Source organism: Passer domesticus, chromosome 9, assembly GCF_036417665.1.
Source record: "Passer domesticus isolate bPasDom1 chromosome 9, bPasDom1.hap1, whole genome shotgun sequence".
Taxonomy (NCBI): Eukaryota; Metazoa; Chordata; class Aves; order Passeriformes; family Passeridae; genus Passer; species Passer domesticus.
Window position 1 is genome coordinate 38,293,192 of NC_087482.1, and position 22,343 is coordinate 38,315,534.

The 22,343-nt window shown below is 41.1% G+C and overlaps 1 protein-coding gene across 4 annotated transcripts in view; it reads right to left on the reverse strand.

Annotated features, from left to right (window-relative positions):
* The window catches only part of FHIT (fragile histidine triad diadenosine triphosphatase), a 517,045-nt gene that overhangs the window by 61,289 nt on the left and 433,413 nt on the right, over nt 1-22,343 (reverse strand). For all 4 annotated transcript variants that reach the window (XM_064432894.1, XM_064432897.1, XM_064432896.1 and 1 more), the window contains one exon: nt 21,681-21,749. In XM_064432894.1, the coding sequence (XP_064288964.1) occupies nt 21,681-21,749 (69 nt within the window). The remainder of the gene's footprint in view (nt 1-21,680; nt 21,750-22,343) is intronic.

The window sequence follows — 22,343 nt, forward strand, 5'->3', positions numbered from 1 at the left end:
AATTTCTGGACACATTTTCAATTTAAGATTAAAAATTGCAATTTGTGAGAAATCATCAAAGCGCCACATGCTGGAAGAAAAATAACTGTATGCAATCTCAAAAATGTTAACAATATAGTAAAATAGATACACCGTGTATTACATGCAATTAATAGTGGAATCTAAGGGAATTGGTTTGTTTCTGTTTAAAAATATCTTTTCACATGTACTGAATTGATCAGCCACTCAGTTAGGGGAAAACCCCTGACTGTTCCTCATTTTAGACAAAATATGAGTTGCCCTTTACTAATCCATCCTGCATCCTTTTGTAGCCATATGAATCCTCCTTGCTGCTCACAGTGAATGGGAAAGCTGAGCTCTGCTGCACATCTGAGAAACCCTTGGCTCACATTTCTGCTGTTTGCAGTGTCGCCATCAATGGAGGAGTTTTTCAGTTGAGAAAATGTTGGACTTGGTACCTGTTATATTTTAACACTATATCATACCCAAAGAGATATCCCACAAGGGTTTTGCACATGCCAAATCCCAGAAATGTATGCATGTATTCATCAAAAAAGAGTTTGGCAGGGGCTGTCGAACAATAAACTGTGTGCTGTTCCTTTCATGCACGTTCAGAAAAAAGCCTTTCCTCCATATCCCTAAAGACAGCTTCAATATACAGGCAGTGAAAGATTTCAGTGTTTCTGGTTCTGTATTTGTACTCATGGAAGAACAGCCTGTTCACAGTGGAAGCCCATTTTCAAAGGAAATTTCCCTTTAAGAAAGTAATTTGCTCATAAGTTCCATATTATGTATTGGCTTGGTCCCTTTACAATGCACTGGTGGGGAAAATGAGAGATGAGCACCACCATTAAATGTCTCCATTTGCTCTGTGCATAAAGAAAGCACCTGATGGCACAGCTCTTGCTTATGAGGACAGGCTGTACTGGCTTTTAGGTTATGCCTACCCAACCATTTAAAAATATATTCAAGAGATGAATAGCCAGGCATCAACTAAAAATACAAGCTAATCATGAGTTCTGCTCCTTTCACTAATGCCACCATCAAACTTTAGAGCTAACCTTAGGTAAAAGAGGTTGGCTGCTAATCAGATGTTTAAATCTTGAGAAATATTTTAGAATTTGACAAAAAGAAAAATAAATTCCAGCACTACCCATTAATTTTGTTATATAATCAAAATAATTTAAATTTATTTACTAGAATATTTGCTAATTTAAAGTCAGCTACCAGAGCACACACAGAAAAAACCCTTGTCCAAATAAATATGTAGTAACCGAGAGGGAAAAGAAAGCCACTTGATTTACTGAAGCAAACTTCGCCTTTAGCCCAACAAGTGTGCTTTAATTCAGTTGTAAGGATTATAAAAACAATGCATATCTAAACAGAGGTGATAAATTAGTGGAATTAATCCAAATAATAGGCAATGTTAGGAGCAACATATGTAGAATGACTGCAAAGTTAGATTAATTTAAAATAAAACCCTGGAGTTATGTAAGCAATTACAAAAATTGCATTTAGCAGTAAAAGAGCAATTAAAACAACAACAAAAAAAAGCCTTACCCCAGACATTATGTGCTGGGGACAGGACAGGGCTCATAGAGAACTTGGAGATGAGCCGGAAAAGCAATTGAACAGAAAGTTTGTCTGATTTTACTCTGTTATGGAATCAATGTGCTCAGATATGGCCTTGTAATACACAGATGAAAGGCTCATTTCTCCCCAGATGGGGCTCAGTAATCAGATATAGAAACAGCTATTTTTAATGAAGACCTGCAAAATCATAAAGGCTTAGATGTTGCTGGCTGGAGTAAAGCAATGGGAGGCAGACAAGGCAATTCACTAATCTGCCTGGTGGCAGAAAACCAAGCCTGATCAACACATTTTTCATAGCAAATCACATTCCCTCAGTGAGGCTGGCCCAGAAAGGCAGCCATGCCAAGCCAGAGGGGAGCCTGGTGCCAACTGGCACACACGTCCCTCAGGTGGGAGAGCCCAACTGCATTACACAGCCTTGTACATTAAAAGACAGAAAATACCTGCTGCATTTTTCAGTCCATCATCCTGACAAAATGCTCCCATCAGTTCAACTCTTTTTTGCTTTTCCCATGTATCCAGCCCAGTCTATTTAAAATCTTTCCAACTGGGGGAAGTCATGGGGAATGCAGGCAGCCATCCCAGTAATTGCAGCAAAAGTGAACATCTCTGACTTAACCCCTTATTTTCTGCGTACATACTTCATATCCTTTGAATCCAGCATGCCCTGATATGCAAAGCCCTCAATGCTTTTTAAAATTGAGTACTATCTCCTAGTGGTAAATATTTTGAAAAACAGTGGCAGAGAAGATTAACTTTTCTTTGCAGTACACTAGAATGCCAACCAAGGGCCACCACACCAAAGAAACAAGCACCAAATCTTCCAAAATCTTAGTGGAATAAACACAGTCTCAAAAAAATCAAATAAGTAATTTCATATGTGAAAAATTTGTGTATTTCCAGACTAAGCAAACACCTGATCAAGTTAGTGTCCAAATCAAGTTAAAGTTTTGCATGAAAGGATCTGCAGGTTCTCTGTGGCACCTACAGACACAGTTTATGCACTGGGCACCTGAGCTCCATGAGTGTCCCCCACCTGCTGTTAAAACACTTTGATAATAACTCTGCAATACAGAAGTGCTGTCAGATTTCTGGCAAAACAAAGTCAGGCTGGCCCTGCCAGGATAGAAATGAAAGCAGGAGATCCTGGCAGAGCAAAGATAGAAGTAGAACTCCTATTCTGTGGTTAAAAAAAATCCCCAAATCCAGGAAAAAACCTGGAAAAAATACCCCCCAAAATTAAAGGCAAACAAACAAAAACCCAAACCCCAATTTTACAATAATTTTTGGCAATGAAAGTATATTCTGTGGGCTTGATTTCCTGACAAGACAATCTGGCACTTGCAGACAAATAATATCACACAGACATGGGCAGCCACTCAGCCCATCACAAAGCAAAAAAGCAAACATAAACCCCACAGTAGTTCCACAAAACCCTTTGTGGTTCTTTGTGAATCCTGCCTAAGTTATGCCTCTCATGGCCACAACAACCTAAGTCCATCTCTCCCAGTGGAAGGTTTGCTCAGCAGTGGAAAATTGGAGGTGGAGACAGGGATCCATTACATCCTCATTTCAGCAGGGCCATGAGTGCAATATTCCCGTAATAAGGAAATTAAGAAACACAACTAAGTTTCATAGAAATGTTAAGCATTATTAACGAGAAGTCAGTGTATGGACTTCTCAGCCAAAGTGACCTCAGATCCATTAAAAACTAAACTCATGGCTCTGAGAGATACAGGACATTACAACACGTCCATTAGCAAGGGCCAGTGAACTGTGCTAAGTGGGCTGTCGAGCTTGCAATGAGCAAAACTCAATATCTGTCTATAACCTCATTGGAGTTCAGAGTTCTCCTGACCCTCTTGGGTAAAAGTTTGGCTTCTGGAGACCCTGTTCAGGCTTCTTCTGCTTCAGATTAAAACCTCCCTACTGATACTGGATGCCAAAAATAAAAAATAAAAACCTGCGTACAAAAACATTGTTTTGATGATGGCCTGTCTTAGTGTTGGCAAGATGTACTGTTTTAACATCTGCTGCTGCTTCCTTGTCAGGTATCTATGAATGAGGCTGAGGATGTGTGAAGGAGGAGAAATCACAGAAATCATGCTACTTACAGCTTTGTACTGAAATGATATTTACTTTTCAACTCTTGGTAAAACAAAATAAAAAGGAGGTCATTTTAGTCCTAGAATACTGATGATTAAATGAAACTGTGAAATTTATTTCACAGCCTTTACTGTGAAATAAATGTTGGAGTAGCAGAAGCAGGGAGGGAGTGCTGTCAGCCAGGGGCCCCAGCAAACTGAGCTGAAGTCAAAGAACTGTGTTGTGGCTGATCTCACCTTTGCTGCTTGGAAATGCCAGCAGGGCTTCCCTGCCAGAGCCCCCAGCTCCCTCTCCCTTTTATCCTGCACACACCCTCAAGGTGCAAGGGTGAGGAGAAACCCCAACACAGCAGACATGGAATTGAACTGAGAGGCACCCAACTGGATTTATTATGAGAGCAGTGTTTAATCTAAAGAAAACTCCCTGCAAATTGAGAGATCCCAGTAAGGAGCCTCTTTCCTGGCTCTCTTCAGTCTCTGACATTTTGATCTCTGTTTCCCAAGGTGGGCTGTGGCTCAGCTTTATGCATATCAAAACTGCCAGGCAGTGCCACTGCAGTTTTGGGTCATCACAGGATGGAGCCCTCACTCTAAGTCTGTAGCCAGGTTTTCCAGGCACTAGCAAGCAGTTATCCAAAGCCATCAAAAGCCACAGATGTTTACTAAACAACACGTTCTTTTTTGCTGCATCAGTGGTGCTGGTTTGTTTTGGTTTGGGTTTAGTTTTCACAGCAGTGAAATGAAATGCAGGAGTAATGAAAACCTTCCTTAATGCAAATTAGAGGACAAACATGTTTGTTGTTTGTAAACCCAAATAAGTTGGGCTGACTGAAAAATTCTATTTTAAAAACTGGTAAAACCTAAATGACTGAGCAAAACTCCTTAGAGAGTCACAAGTTGCAATTTGCCAGCTCATAAAAGACAGTCTGAGAAAACGCTCTTCTGCAAGATCCAGCAGACCCCATGACCTGATAAATAGAGTCCTCAGGCCCAGGAAATTCTTCTGTGCCAATGACAGCAAAAGAGAGATGCCAACAGCCCAAGAGCAGGAGTTCTGCCACTTAGGTGAAGAAAGAGAGGAAAGAGAGGGTTCTGCTGTGTTACATCTACTCAATGGAGAATTTTTCATTCAAGAGCCCAGCCTAATGCTAAGTAAGTTTAATAGATCTTCACACTGGTTTAAATAGGAATGGGATTGGAGTCCAAGCAGCCTGTGTGAGCACATGTGCTCACAACCACAGAGCAGGAGCTGGTGCTCTGCATTCCCACTGTCAGGCATTAAACACCCCCATATGCTAGCTTCACCAAGAGTGTTAAGCACCTTCAGAGTCCCACACTAACTCCTGATAGAGCCATAAATGAGTTCCCAGCAATAATCTGCTCTTCTTCTTCTACTTATTTTTTATTTTTTTTAATCTTGCTCTAATTATTAAGGAGCAAAACACTGATGAACAACACTGATTGCATATTCTAAAAAAAAAAATACCACCCTCCAGCTGCTCTGCTGGTGAATCCCTTTCTTGCTGCTTGTTGGGATTTACTTTCAGCCCTTTGCATCTGAAACTAATTACTGCAACACTATCCTCAACATTAATTCCCTTCTCCTCTCTGGAATCGGAAGCAATATGGTACATTCAAAGATAATTTTTCATTTCTCTTCCTAAAGGAAGGATCTCAGCTGTTCAAAGAAGATAATGGTAAATGAGTCACCAATTTCAGAAGGTGAAACTTTCCGACATCCCTTTATCAGAAACCATTGTCTGAAATTTCAGCTGGTGATTTAGGAAACTTTTTTATATGAATGTCACCAGGACCTAGTGAAATCTGTCAGCTTTCTGTGTGATCCTAAAGACAAATTGCAGCAATATCTTGTCAGCCAGGTCTGTTAAACTTCGCTGTGTATTCTTCTTGCACCTGTTTCACTGTTAGCTTTTCTCTCACAAAAGATTTTGCCCAAGTTTCTTCAACAACACTTGCTGGAATTTTCATATTTTTCTTCATTTTTAATGAAGACCCTTTGTTTTCAGTAAGAAGAAGCACTTACTAAGTGACCAGAGTTTTCAGTAAGTTTCAGTTATTGTGCTGGAGTGTTCAATAGAAAGATTGTGCCATCAGGTCAAATAGATCTGTGAGATGCCCTTAAAACCAGAGTTGGTTTTAAGAAGTAAAGCCAGCCCTTACCCCTCTCCAGAGCTTACTCCTATCTCTTATCACCTCATCATCCCCATTCCTGCATCTCTTTGGTCTCTGCAGTTTGGTGCAGCTGCACCTGTGATGCACCTCAGTGTCTCCCTGCTGAAGGTCCCAACTCACAGTTCAGCCAACAGCAAATGTGCTGCTGCCCACCTGCTTCCCTGGGCAGGCACCTGAGGAGGGGCTTTGTAAGAGGCACAGTCCAAGAGATACTGCTGCAGAAAATGTGTATTTGTACATTTTCTGCTATTCAGTGGGATGTTGAAAATAAAAGGAAATGAAAAACCAGTAACTCATTCAATTCAGCAAGCAGATGCAACTTTGCCCTTCACATAAACTTCCCTATGCTAAATATTAATCATAATAATTAGACTTTCTAAAAGATGACATTGTGCTTTCTCAGACTGATGCAGAACCCTAAGACTCATTCCTCGAGTTCTCTGATGCCTGAACTATTGCATTGCTATGCATAACATCAGAAGAATTAATTCCAAGCTATACTGTTACGACCAAAAGGACACAACTGAAGCAGTGCTCAGCTTCTGTGTGTGCTCTCTCAATACAATCTGAGCCTTTGTTCACAGCATTACAACCTGACAATACACTACAAAGAAAGTCAAAAAAGCAGCAACAAGATAAAACCAAACCCAGCTGCGCATCAGACCTCCCAAGTCATTTAGTGAAGATGAGAATGAAAAGCCGTATCATTTCAATTAAACTCTTATCCAAGTACTCTCAAGATCTACCAAGTCTGTATTTTTAATCTATCCTGTTGAAATGAAGAACTGTTTGACCCCTGATTTTTTCCTAATGTTAACTGAGAGCTTACATTTGGCACTGGCCATTTGAAATAATGCAGCCAAGTTTTCACTGGATAAAACTGAAAAAAACAATGGAATGAAAGAAACTTTCATAGAATTCCTGAAATAAGGGCTATTTCTGTAGGGTTTATTCTGGTTTGGTCCTGAACTGAAACTTGAGTCAAACACACATCCTCTGTCCAAGCTTATTTAGATATTAAGAAAAAATTTCTCCACTGAAAATGTTGGCAAACACTGAACAGGCTGCCCAGGGAAGTGGTAGAGTCACCATCCCTGGAGATTTGTAAAAGACGAGTAGAAGTGGCACTCAGGGACATGGTTTAGTGGTGGCTTGTCAATGCTGGGTTCATGGCTGGATTTGACGATCTTAGAAATCTTTTACCTAAATGATTCTTTGATTCTATGACTTTGTATCAGTGCTGCCATATTCATTCCCTTGTATAGACAAGCCCTTATTAACGCCATGCACAGAGATGCAAACAACTCTAAATCTCCAAAGGCAACATCCCACTCTTCTTCTTGTACCTTTCCCCATGTTAGTGGGCTGTCACATGAGTCACTGGCTCTTTGAGGTGACTCTGTTCCATTAGGGGCTGTAATTTTCCCCAGTGTAGCCACTTGTGTTGTGATCACAGTTTTCATGCCCACACTTTGGAACAGGAGAGTTGCAGAACCAACAGCCCAGCTGAGAAAAAGCTTTGAGTGTGAGGATTAGAAGAAATTTGCAGCGTTGTGTTTGTAGTGTTTTGTACTCCATTGTTCCCAGAGATAATGCCTTCCCTCTTACTTGCAAGATCTTTGTGTTTCTCACTACAATCAAGGAGAGGAAATCTGACTGTAAACCTCTTTGTTCTATATTATCATTTCATGTTGGTTTGGTGTGTTAATCAATGTGTCAGTAATGGCTGCAAAGAGAACTCATTCAATCTGAGCTTTCTAACACTGGCACATTTTCTAGTGGATAAGCTTTTTCACAGAGTAATTATTTCATTTTCCAGAAAGATTACTGATTACATCACATTGGAAAAAAACTAAGAGAGGGGCCCTTTATCTTCCCCATGTTTCTGCAATTCTTGTACAAACTTATACTTGTTACCAGGAAAAATGACAAATTTGCCATCTGATCAAAATGTTAACAAGGTAAGTGTCAGTGAGATGGATCACTGACTGTCACTGCAAGCCAGAACATGAGGATACATTGATATTTCTCAATATATTCACTGCTTCCCCAATGTTCGCTAACAACATTTCTACTGCGAGTGTAATAAATCACACAGAAATAACAAGCTGCATAGGATCTCTAGGATATGATAGATTTGTCGTAATAGCAGCATTTGCAAGGTAGAAAACAATTGGTAATGATCTCTAGAAAGACCTAATCAACTGTCATTTGCTATAATGTGGCAGACGAAGCAAAGATATGAAATCCATAACACTTCTTTAGCCACTGCCCTCCCCATACACATACACACGTGTCAATTGGGGAATAGTAAAAAGAATTAATGAGCTTTGGGGTCACAGAAGTAGAAAAGAAAGTTAATAGCATGCCCTGGATGCAATCATTAAATTATACACTGCTGAACAAGGCAAGGAATAATCACAGAAGCTGCACAGTTCTGTGACAGCAGTAAAGGCTTTTAGCAAGCCTGTGCCTCCTCCTTTGCTTTATTTCTTTTACATCTATTTCATTATTTTAAAAAGTATTTTATGTCAAAGTGGGGCTGGATAAGCAAAGGAAAAACACCCTCTAAGTTCACAGAGGACTGATGTCTGTATGTGCTAAGGCTCCTGCAGCACAGGAGACCAAAATCAAATGTCTGTTTTGCACTACTGGGCTGTGCCAGGTCCCAAAGTGGCTGCTGAGGCTTTAGTGCTCTTTGCCTGCTCCCATGGGGGAGAGAACACACCCCTTCCAGAACACACAAGAACACACCACCTTCCAAAACACACATGCAGAATGTGCAGTTTCAGTTTTCTGAAAGTCTAACAGAACTGCCATCCTGGGAGCTTAAGTGTTGCATAGGGTTAAAGCCTAAAGTCATGAATTTTAGATACTGAAATATCCTCTTTGCATCACATCCTCCATTGCCACCTGCCTACGATAACTTTCAGGTGAAGAACTCACCTAGAAACTCAGAAGCTTCCAAGGTTACACAAACTGTTCTGTGAAGACTTTAAGACTTTTCTTGCTAGCCACACCAGAAAAGGTTCTGGAAAACAAGGCAGTATAGAGCATACAAGGGGAATCCTGGGTCTAAAATTTCAAAAGCAAAATTCACTCAAATTTTATGAGATTTTAAATCAATCTTTTCCTTTTTTTTTTGCCTTGTTTTTTTTTTTTTTTTGTGTTGGTTTTTTTGTGTATTTTATTCCCCAGAAAGATTGGTAGAAGAATAATGGCTGCTTTGTGCTACTTTGCTTACAAACCACATTTTGCTAAGTGAATGCATTTCTGAGAACACAGGAATTGCCGTGCTGCCTCAGCACAGCAGTGCTCTGCCCCAGCATCCTGCCTGGCAGCTGCTGCAGGAGAATGTGCAGAAAACCTCCTAGTGGGCAATTATGGGAAAACCTGTTCAGATCCAAAATTTTCTTCCAGCCTCTCTATCAGTCAATAAAATTGGCACATCTTGAAACGTGGAGGTTTTTCTCTTTGCAAGCATTTGTTTTAAGTCCTTCCCAATGTTTGGAACTTAGTATTTTTCCACATCAGAGAGCTTGCTAAAATCTACATTTTCAAAAGTCCTTATCTTCCAGCCTGGCACCAAGCAAAGCTGGACAGATTTTGGAAAGGACTCAGCTCTTTGGTGAAATGGAACTGCTGAGTTCTTTTGCAAATCTGTCCTTAAAGGGTCACAACAGGAGCTGCTCTGTTTAGAGCAGTTTGAAAATCTTTCCTCAGTGGGAGGTGCTAAGCCTTCAAAAAGCTGGTACTCAACATTTTTGATAATCTGGCCCCAAGTTAAGTATCAGGGGCCAAATTAAGTGGTTTAGAGGCAGAAATACCCTACTGACTGCAATGGAAATTTCCACTTGCCAATGAATGGCTCAATAGGATTCTGGAATAATAGAGGCATGAAAAGTGGATAATACAACAAACAAACATCAAAGGGTAAGACTTTCCTTTTCAATCATGTCTGCCTGTGCTCTGCATAAAAGGACTGAAATATTCTGACATGAAAGAAGGAGAGGGAATGGTTAACTGCACAGCCATGCACTTCCTTCTGAGGTGAACACACAGCATTTCTTAAAAGCAGTGATTTCTTGGTATTCATATGACATAGCTGGTAATGAGGATACCTGTCTTACATGATGTATAAGACACCAGTGGTACATGAACTGATCTGGACTAGCTTCCTCTTCCTATCATAGAATCATAGAATGGTTTGGGTTGGAAAGGACCTTAAAAATCATCTAGTCCAATTCCTCTGTCGTGAGCAGGAACACCTTCCACTAGATGAGTTTGGTCCAAGCCTCATGCAATGTGGCTCTGAACAATTCCAGGGATGGAGACATGCACCAAAGAGAAAACAGCCTTACATTTCTCCAGTTCTTTTCCATTCTGGGAGTGAAGCTTTGCCAGTCAAGCTATTTTGCTTAGGAACAAATGACTTCCCTCCCTCTCCCTCAGATATTTTCAACATTCAGCCACTTCCATAGTTTCATCCATGATTTTGATCAAAAGTGAAGTTTGCACACAACTATTTTATGAGTGCTTGTAGCATTTTTGACAAAGAATTTCAGGAAAACTTACTGATATCTTAAATGAACTTGGCCACCACAGAGCTTGAACCTCAGACAATTCCCCCACATTCCCATGGCAATTTTGGTTGTCCTTACTAGCATGATTAAGACTTCTGTCCTTCAGTTCTGATGGAATACCCCTTTAACAAAGATTTCCTGCATGTTTAGAGGAAAAGGCTTGAGCATGAAGCTAAGGAGGGTAATTATGTTGTGGGCTGGATGGAAGTACATCATGTTTCCTTCATGGCTTCAGGTCTCTTCCAAAGCCCTGGACAGAATACTGGTATTTACAGTTCCTTCTAACACACCTGCAGGATACACAGGATTTTTGGGGCCATAGGAACAGCCTCTTCAGAGAAACTGAAGACATCATGTTAGGAGACAGCAGGAAGGTATCAGAGTAGCTCATTCAAAGAAGAAAACAGCACCAGACTGATTATCAGAATAAGGTTATTTAGCAAGTGCTAATATCAGCTTTCTGTTGCAGAAATTATTTGTGTTGGGGAAGACATGAGGTAACAAAGAAGAGACTGAGACATGAAAGATACTGAACACTCCTTCCCCCAAAGGTCAGGGCAGGGGATGAACATTGTCATTGCACCAGAGGAAATCTGACTATCAAGATGTAACCTGTTAACAAATGCTGTTTCATGTAATCAAAAGAAAAAAAAACAACAAAAAAAAGCACCACAAAATGACTGTGGACCAGCAGGAAACAAGAAACTCTGCATGGAGAGTGGCAATTCAGAGAACACCCACCATGTGGCCCACCTTCCCTATTCCCCCTCTAGAAACAGACCCATTTTACACATGGTGATTAAGGCACTAAAGCAAAAAGTATTAACATGATTCACATGTAGAAAACAAGGTTATTAGAAGTAGGGATCATTTCAGCATATTGTTCTCCCTAATAAGCATAGCAATGAGTAATTGAGTTTCAGGCAATCTCCAAGGTGGTGCTTTGTAGAGAAAACGGAACTTGGCATGATGTCTACTTTTCCTTTAATTACATTGCCCTAATGAGCAACTTTCTTTACTCTCAGCAAATTTATTTCTTGAGAAGAAGCAACAGTAATAAACACGTTAAAAGGATCACCAGGTAGCACCTGAGAAGAAACATCAGCAGCTTAAAATGACAAGAGGTTGCTAAAAGTGGTGGAAAAACACCAGATTGTTCTCAGGTTCATTATGCTTATCACTCTTAAAAGTAAAGTAAAGGATGTCAGTGGAGCACATTACCTAACCTGGGAAGTGTCCTTGTTCTGCTGTTATTTCCCTTTTGCACATGTTCCTGAGAACAGCCCAGAAACACGAAGTGCTGATACATCAATCCACAGCTCCTCTGCTCACGCAGCAGCAGAGGGCAATTCTGCCTCATGCCCTTGTGCAAAATGAAAAGAGAAAATCACATGCCAATAACATCCTGCTGAGTGTCAATACTGCCACTGCTACCTGATACAGAGGATAAAGGGCTGGCTTTTCCAAAGTCTTTAAGGCATTCCGACATCTGACTCTTGTTGAATGTCAGTGGCTGTTTTGCTTATCTTTTTTTTTAGAAAACCACCTGAGAATCCACTTATGGCAAAGGACTCCCTGAATCTGCCTTTCTGGAGACAAAAAGCTGGGACATTTCCTACATATGTTCATTCTTCTCATTTTTTCCCCTAAGCATTTCCTTCCTGGTGTCCCAGGAGACACCATACCAGTGAAGATAGACCCCTTTTCTACAGCTGGGTGAACACGTCACCTCTTGTTAAAATACCCGAGGTGTTCACCTTCAGAGAGCAGCAATTGCTGCTGCTCACAGGCCTTGGCTGAATGAAGCCAGCGCACTGCCAGGTGACAATCTAAATTTTTAAATGCCAGTAGTATTATTCTTCAGGGGGAAAAAAATAAAAAAACACCACACCTAAAAATGGAAACAAAGTTCTTGAGAGTCATTCCAGTTTTCAATGTTGCTGAACACTGGGGAGCACATCCTGGAATATCTACCAGCTGTCTTAGGACCACACGTTCATACAAGGAAGCAAGGGCTTTATATGTGGTATTACTCCATGTAGCTGCAGATGGGTGATCAATCCACCTTTTGCTTGTTCAGGGATTCAGGGATGTATCTGCACTCAGCTGTTTTGCCCTGACTCACTCCAGAATTTCACAAGGTCCCTTTACCTCTCTGCATCAAACCTGCAAGTACTGTTACTTAATGTACTCAGAGAGGCAGAAGGAAACTTCATTTATATACATAAAAAATATACTCTGAGGTCTTCAAAAACAGGCTCTTCAGATGTAAAAGTGTGAAATGAACGTATCTTCAAATAGAAAATCTGAAAGTGCCAATGGCAGCAGACACTGAAGACCTTAAGTGTTTATGCAGCTTTATGTATTGTTATTTCTTCAGTAAGCCTGCCATGAAAATGGCAGGGGTTTGGGAAGAAAGTATATTAGCACTTATAGTCTACTCATAAATGCATTAAATGCCACTATTTTACTGAGAAAAAAGCCAGGAAGAGAGCAGATGCCCATCTCCTAGGGAGCTAATCTCAATTACTGCTCCCAGTCGTGCCTCAGCTGAAGAGAACCCTGCATAGAGCCCTTGCCGTATGTGGCCTGGCAGTTGTGTGTATTTGCCCCTTCAAAGACCTCATGTAATGAATGAGAATAGATTTTTTCCTTACAAAAAAAGAAAAAAAAAGGTCATTGTTCAAAGAAAAGAGAAATTCTAAAACAGGCTTTCCATTAAAACTCTATTTGTTGCAATACCTTCCCACTTCCACAGTGATTACAATCCCTAGAAATAAAACACCAGTACACTGAAGTAATTTACATAGCAAAAGGAAGAAACAAATGTTTCGGCTGGATTTGCTTGTATGTTTACCACAAACCTATGAAAAATTTCTGCAATTAAATGCAGGAAGGGATTCTTTATAATCTCATACACAATGCTCCAGCTATCTGGGCAAAGTGGGAAAAAGGCTGCCTTACCTCCGTGTCCCTGTTTTTTTGGAATACCTGTGCTTGGGTAGCTATAATTGGCTTGTAACTCAGCCAAGCAGCATTTTGAAGCTTTCTTTTCCTTGGAGCAGTAAATGCCACTGTTCGATGTGGGCACCAGTTGTCACTTTCTCCAATTTGCAGGACACAAAAGCTGAAATGGGAAAAGTGCTGCACTGAGCTATTTGAAACCCTTCCAGGGGCTCCCTGCAGCACAGGGAGGCACAGGCAGCCAGAAGAAGTTGTAAGCTCACTTTGCTAGCTGCAACTCTTAGTTGTCAGAGAGATAAAAGTTTCCTACACGTGCAAAACAGCAGCATGAGCTGTTTTTGAAAACAGATCATACGTTTCTGGTAATTAATTGAATTTTGGAGATGTTTCACTTCTGGCCCCCAAGGAAATGCTGTTAGCTCCTCTCTTCTGAGCATCCTGTATGTTTTAAAACACAGACTTAATTCCACAGAGAATATTCCATCGAGATCTATATCAGTATGTTAAAACTCTCTGAGGAGACATGACCCAGTGTGCAGTCACAGCTCTTTACTCCCTCAGCCCCCACAGGTCCCTGTTCAAAGCTGGGCATTTGGTCACTGTGCTCTGCTCGTGGCACTGCTGGTCCCCACCTGCCCCCATGGCACCACAGAAACACTGAGCAGGGCTACAAACACAATCTAATAAATCTGAGGGCTGGAGAACAGTAGGAGAGAGGGGAGCAGATTCTCACATCATCAGGAGGGAAATAGGCTTTTAAAAAGCTAGTTGTGTCTGTGCACAACAATGAAGCTTTATGTCTATATAAACTGACAAGTCAGATTGTCCTCCTGGGCCCAATTCTCAACATCAGTGCCATTTGAGGCGATCACTGCCTCCTGCCTCTGCAGCCAAATGGCTCTGTCTGCCAGCAAGGGCAGGCAAGATGATTAAAATAAGCATTAACAGAATGGTTGGTGATTAGCTTCTCCTTTTTTTTTTTCTTTCTCTCTTTGCTTTCTCTCTCTTTTTTTTTTTTTTTACATATAGTTTGGGCCCACCAAATATTGCTAAAGCCTGTTCTTCATTAGCAGTGTACTTAACAAGTGTGAATTTAAAGTATTCATTTCCGTAAGGCCAAGGATTAAAGCAATTAAGGAAAACTGCTGCAACCTAGCAGCAAAGTCAATCCTTAACATGGAAAAGAAACAATGGTGCTTAATGTATTTAAATAAAACCAAATTGTGCACAATTATGCTAACACTCTGTTAAACTAAATTCTCACTCTGCTGCAATGTATTATTAAAATTTCCTTTCTCAAACTGAAATAACACTTTCTTTGCCCCCAGTATGGCAACAGGTCTGTGGTTACTTTGCATTGCTTTCCTGGCAAAACCACTGCAACAAAAGATAAAATCCATTCTCATTCTATCCTCATTTCATCATCAGCTTCTCTTCTGGCTTTAATCCCTTGCCAGGTCTGCACTGAATTTTGGCGTGATTTGGTTTGTGCTTACCAACTACCTGCTCCAATATCCTGAGCCTTAAAGGGAATAGGGGAGAATTTCATTTGAAGCTTAAGGCAGCGTTTTAATTTGGCAAAGAAAAATCTCTCTTTAGAAAATGGCAGCTCCCTGATAGGTTTGTTTGCATTTCATACCATCAATTCCAAAAAGATGAGTACCTAGGATACCAATAGGGCATGTTCTCCCCACCAGAATGAGTTCAACCTACATTCCTCAAAGGATAAGCAGAGATCTGAAGACAGTTTTACCTCAGGGCTGGGAATACACAGGAAGCATCTGAGCAAGTCTAAGCACTGACAGCATGATCAGGCCTCAGAGACCATGTTCACTTTAATCTTCTTATCAGCAAGCTGTCCTTGGTCTGTGGTTTTTTGTCACAAAGTCACTTGCCAATGAAGTACCATCAAGGACACAGAAGAGCAAATACTCCACTGAGCTAAACACAATAAACATCCTACACAAGGAGCCAAGAGATCTTTTGCAATGGTCACAAAAATTTGCATCTACTATATTATAGATGAAATGTAAGTGGATCCTGGTAGCCAATGTTTTTAACCTGGAAGGACAATGATTGTGAAATCCCTGAGGCAGGAGAGGGTAAGAAGCATCAAGAGCAGTGATGGAATGCAGAGAGACAGCCAGAGTAGAGGGCAATGAGGTTGATCCATGGTATGTAAAATGCCAAATGCACACTGCCTTCCAGACAAAGCCTAGGTGTAAAGGGCAGATGTGTGATCATGAGGGATGGCTGCCTTAATGGCAAACCTTCAACCACTTCTAATTCCTTCCTATAGCTGAGCTGTTTCCATTTCTCTAGATCCTATGTTAGATATCACAATGAATGAAATGGTTCTTAATCAGACCACATTATGATATCCTGTTATCTTAAAGTAAGTCAGTGACACAGACAGTGTAGGAGAAGGTCTCAGAGATTTCAGGAGTCAAATTAAGAACTACCTCACAGGGCTGGAAAGGGCAGAAAATACCACAAACAGTGGGGTTTTCATCTAGGGAGATAAATGTGTCCCTATGATGTCTCCCAGGACTGATACTGGGCCTTACTGACAAATTTGTCAGTTTTGCCTCATGTAGGTTGAGGACATGGAATAAGCTTGCAGGGCATTCCAGAATTATCCAGAGGATTTCCAATCCTAATCAGACAAAATGTTATGATCCAGAAAATAAATAATCCTGTTTAAATCAAAAAAGAAATTCATTTGATGGGAAAAACCACTGTTTCAGGTTAACTAAAAATGATTTTTTGTCCATCCATCTACAAGATCAAAACCATAATTATTGGCACAGTTCTAGGTTCTATTGCAATACTCCCAGCTGGGAATATTCACACACAGTTCCTCTGCCCTGCCCTGCTGGAGTCACTAAAATATCACAAGACTCAGGAATCAATTAGGAAAGGCTCATCCTCCTTGGCTAGGAGAACCTCCTCTGATGCTTGCAGTCAGAAAAAGCAGCATTGGCAAGACCGGGGTAAAACCTGAAGCCCACTGGGAAGAATTTTTTTGCTGCTCCATCAGGAGATTAGGAAATAAACTTGTACCTGGGAAAACCAGAGCTTTAAAAAACACCCCACAAAACTAAGATTCTGTGCTGCTTCTGTCTTTTTCTATGGGTTTAACCATGCAGGGTGCAGAGAGAGCAGAGTCTGGCCCCAAGGGAGTTCAGACACAGCAGACTGATCTCCCAGCAGGCTACAATATGTTCCCAGAAGGTACAATATCATTCTGAGGCCAAGGAACAGCCTATTAGCTCTGCATGCCATTAATTTTCATGAATAGTTCAATCTGATGCTCACAGGAGCTGTTGGGCATCTTTCCATTTTGTCTCGCAGGACCTGGATGAGGGCTTATTTATCTTTTTACTTCATACCTTACCTTTAAGCCCTTTAAGCAGCTCAGTGCAGCTGTGCAGGTTTCCAGCCCTGTGCCAGGCTCAGTGCCCAGCAGCAGGCAGGATGCTGTCTGCAGCTCGGAGTGATGGCTTGTCACAGTCAAAGCCATTCAGGGAGAATTAAACTTCAGGCTTGTTTGACTAAACTTCTGAAATCACCACAGCTCTCCTGTGTTGCCAGCCTGAAGAAACAGCCCAGCAGGTTCTTGACTCATATGCCAAAATGCCTCCTTCATCCTTCCTGGAACTGGAAATGATTACTAATAGGTATTCTTGCTAAAATTATTTAGCATAACATGCTGAATGAGATCACTAAGTCAAAGTATCTTTTCCTAAGTGAGTCTCTCACTGCTTGCCTGAATGCCAGAGGGGAAGGAGGATAACATGAAGCGAATTCTTTTGCTGGCTTTTTACAAAATTTCATAAATTACTGAAGAACTCACAGTAGGAAGTTTCACTCAGGTTCATTAGAAGAGATCCATGACGCAGGTCTGGCAGGCAGAGGAGGATGGAGACACAGGGGTTTGGGTTAACCTCTCTTTTTCACACTTTCCCCTTTTTCAGTGTTTTCCAGTCTAGGCTGGGAACTGCAGACAAGCAGTGAAACGAGGAGGGCATGAGAGCAAGGCTGGTGAAGGGCTGGGCACTCTTTGCCCTGCACAGCCCTGGGTGTGCATTGCTGTGCCAGCTGCATCTGTTACAGGAGGCTGCAGGCACCAAGTGAAACACAGAATCTGGGGAGGAACAAGGGTGTGCCCCACAAAACTCACCTCAGCATGCCAGGGATGCTCAGGGTTTCACCAAGAGGCCAGGCTGCCCTTACCCATCCGAGTCTGTCAGCCTCAAAATTAACTTATTGAGGTCAGCACTCATAACAGGAGTGCAGAGTTTTGATTGAGTCTTCCTTTCTGAGAGAGCCCCATCGTCTCTGGCCCAGTGCAGCTATTACCTGCCAGCCTAAAGGATGATGAATGTTATTTATATTGCAGTAATGGCTAACCACTCAGTGGAGACCAGGGACAGGCTGTGCTATGGACTTTTCAAACACCCACTGAATGAGGGCTGCCCACAGATGCCTGGAAGTGCCAAGGCTTTTCAGGATAATGTTCTTGAATGTCTTGGACACGATGATCTCCATCAACTGCAGTACTTGTGCTGACTGCAACAACACTTGGGGACTGTTCTACAGTAAAAATGTCCTTTCATACCAAATTCTTATCAGTCACTGTGACATGCCCTTATAATAGCAAAGAACTCATCTACTTCAAAGCAAGCAACTACTTCATAAGAGGCTTTTAAGTTCCTTGATTAATAAATGTAAAATATAATCTCTTTCAAACCAAACAGAAAATACAGAGGTATAAAGAGTTATTCTAACGGAAGGTTTTCCTAATATTCAGCTGCTATTGTTCTGCTGTCCAAGAAATAAAGAATCAATGAATAGGAACTATTCAAGATGAAGATGAGAAAAGTAATCTAGCAATAGTAAAAGATGAAGGGCCTTATCCTATAAAAAATCCTGTAAGACCAATTTAACTTTGGCATGTGCACACTTGCAGGATTAGGCTTCAAATAATTGCAGAGAAATGTAAGAACTGATAAACTGTAGCTTTAGCTTTCCACTACAGTGAGCCCAGAGAGTGGATAACTAACACTTCCCAGGAAATATCCTTCCAAGAAATAGCCCTGCAAAGATGCAGAGGAAATACATCTAAAATATTAAATGAAGATTTTTTTTTACTATTAGTGATTCTCTTTGTATCTTGGACAAACCACACAGTGACTTCTTTCATATGCACTAAGGAAAAAAAACCCTAAAATATTAAGTGACACATTCTACCAAGGAGTGCCTTAGAGAAGGTGCTGTGAAATAAGTGTCAGACCCTGTTTTATTCCTTCTACAATTAATTTTCCACTGCCACAGTTCTAAAAATATGTCCAGAAATCAGCAGACATTTGTGTCCTTCAGATACCTGATTAAAATACAAGTGCTAAGAAACACCTTACCTTTAATTATACTCTTTACACTTAAAAACTGCTTTAGACAGGGCTGTGTCAGACCTTCAGAGCCAAAAGCCTGAAGATCGCAGAGCCCAGTAAACAGACTAAGCAGGGAACAACCTGATGTGCTTTCTTCTGCCTTTTCCATCAGATGAATGGTCACTCCAAAACTCCAAAATGAGAGAAATTAAGCAGACAGTGAGAGACAGCAAGTTGTTTCTGGCTGTCTCAATTCTAGAAGGCTCCTAAGAGGAGTGATGTCTCAGCATCTGGGCATTCCTTTCACTGTCAGACTAAGAGCAGTGGGATTTATCAGCAATCTGCTGAGCATATACAGATGACAACTGCAGAGCTTGGAGAGCTCCAAGGCACTTACAGATAGAAAGGGGTTTGCAAAAGACATGTTGAGCCAGAGCTGAGACCCAGAGCCTGTGAAAATTGCTCCCAATTGCTGTTAAACCTTTAGCTGTGGTAGCTAAACCAGGCACTGCAATATGCACAATTTATCCTCGGTGTGCTTTACAATTGCCCAGACTGTTTGAGGGAGGCTGATCAGCCTCCATGTCACATTTTACAAGGAAAAGGCTGTTGGGATGATCTTGGAAGGTGGTCTTTGCTGCCTAAAGTCCATCTATCTTTGCCTACAACTCCATCTATCACTCAAACACATGGAAATGAAGTAGTTTACGAACTGGTTTTGGATTTTTAAAGTAGAAATTTCATGAAAAATAGATTTAAAGCTCTCTCCAGTACCCATATCTCACCTAATGGTACTTTATCCCTTGTTGATTTCCAGCCTGTTGCCCCACCACGATCTACATATCTTCCTAAATCTTTTAAAGTATCTTCTTGTCAAAAGGATATGACTTGCTGACATCACACAGAGATGCATTATATCAAAATGTTTTTGCTGTACTGACATAAGCTCCAAATTATTTCCAAAGTCAGCTGTATTTTCAATAATTTGCCCCTTTTTCATTTTTCAAAATAGCTTTATTCTCCTATGATAGCAAATTGCTTAAGTCCCTCCATCCTCAATCCAGACAGTGATAGAACTCAGCACCAAACTTTTTATAGCAGGAAATGTGTTTTTGTTTCCCTGGCACCCTAAAAAAAATGAAATCTTTCTTCAGCTACAGTCTGTACAAAAGCAAGCTAGCTCTGTGGTGTTCAAGAATACCTAGTTAGACTCTGAGGCTATACATTCTTCTGCTAAAAGATACATTATCACATCTATGTCTAAATATTTATGGTTCCTGTTTGCTAAAAGCAACACCTACAATTGCTGTAATTGGAAATGACAAAATAAAAAAGAAATTCTTCCCCAATTTGCCACCCTTTTGCATCTAGCAACACTAAATATATAGTCTAGTTCATTAGAGTTTTGCCTGTTTCTGTTTAGCTATAACAAGGGAGAAATAATTGTGTTTAAAAAGAAGCAAATGGAATTCTAAATATGACAGAAACGGAAAGAGATTTGATGGGTTGATGCAGCATCTGAAACCCCTTAACACATGTGAAAAGGAACAGATCATAGAACCATACAATATTTTAGGTGGAAAACACCTGTCAGGTCTCTGAATCCAGCCATCAAGCCAGCACTGCCAAACCCATCAGTGACCCACGTTCCTGAGAGCCCCATCTACACATCTTTTAAACACCTCCAGGGATGGTGACTCCACCACTTCCCTGAACAGCCTCTTCCAGTGCCTGACAAGCCTTTAACCCTATTAACTTTTGTCTCATTCAACTGCTTTTAGCCAGCACACCAGCAAAGATTGCCATCATTTACTTCCACTGGATCTCCTTGCTCAGCAGTCTCATTAAGTTTTACCCTTACTAGTGGAATTTTCAGGCACTACACTTCACATAACTTGTCAGTAATACCCTTTTTTTCTCCATTTTTGCATATTTAAGTAATTGAGAAACTTTAAAACACTCCACTATTTTTTTTTTTGTGAGTGGAGACTTGTCGTCATGTAGATATCACAAAGGAAAAAATACAAAAGCAGAAAATGTCACGACGTCTCTTTCAAGCAGATGGTATTGCAGTAGCAATGAACAAGTTTATATTAATTACTTTCAGAAAGAGAAGGAGATGTCATATTTCAGATAGAGGATCCCACCAAACCCACGAAGAACAAGCCGTAAATGTAACAATAGTGAGATTTTTTCATAGAATCATTATGACAGCTGTCAAACTGGGGAAAACTTTTTGTTAATGCCAGTACAATTGTTCATTTAAACAAAAGCCAGTGATTCAGTCACACTGGAACAGCTCATGAGCCGAGCTCTGCTGCACAATCTGCACACATGCTGATATTCCATCTATATGCAGAGTTGCTCTTTAATTTCCATCTTTGGGGCTACAATGTGATTTGTCCAGAGCTGAGCAGAGCCCTACAAAAATCAGGCCAGAAGGCAATTTGTGATTGAGCTGTAACAAGCTGCCTGTTTTTTCTCTGCTTGGAAGGGGGAGGTTTGGCACCCCAGGCAAGCAGCTGGCAGAGAACACACTTCCTGCATGCCATGCTGACCATGTGGTCACCCTTTTTCCCTGTGCCCTCAAAATAAGTGACCGCAATTATTTGTAGAGATGCACCCTGTGTGCAGTGACAGACTGAAGTACCAAAGGTGTCAACTGTATCCTCCCTCAGAGAGGGAGCTCACAAGGAAATCTCAGTATAGATCTTGGTGCTGTAACAGGATCTTTGCAAGAAATAAAAATGCAGAGATCCCATCCCTCCACCCATGGGAGGGCCTGGGCCATTAAAGCAATTTACTAACAGCAAAACCAACTCTGAAGAAAGAAGGAGTGTAACTCTTACCTCCTCGTAGACATCATCATTCCTGCTGAAGTCTCCAGCCCTCCTTGGCAGCACGTGGACATGAACATGCTGAAAATGTGAAACAAAATAATGATTATCGAGTTCATGACTTTCTTTTCTGAACTGTCAGCATTATTCTCAACACACACAAGTAACTGTGCACAGGCTCCCACAGCATTATATTCAGAGGAAAATACATTAACCTGTTCCATAACTGTATCTCAACTCTTTGGAGAATATAAAAGATGAAAAACATGAGAGAGCAGCCCTGGTGAATTATATGAGCTTCAGATTGAAATGCCTGGAAGTTTAGGGGCTCTGTGGAATTATTCATAGTTGTCAGTCAGAGACATATTTAGCCACAGCTTTGAAATAACAATGTCCCTTGGAGCTGAGCATTGTGGCTTTGAAATAGATGGGAATAAGAAGGTGCTGGAGATGGAGAGCTCGTGTGGGCAGCCTGGGCTCAGGGCTCCCTGTCTGGGGACAGGGCAGCTGCTGCCACACCACGGACAGCATGTGGGCAGAAGAGCTGGCAGACAGGACAGTGCTTCTCACAAGGTAAAAGAGACTTTAAAAAACCCCATTAAAATATTTCCTTTCCTCCCCAGAGGCTGTAGTCCAAATACTCAAACCTGTGGGGCACAAGACTCATGCTGGAGA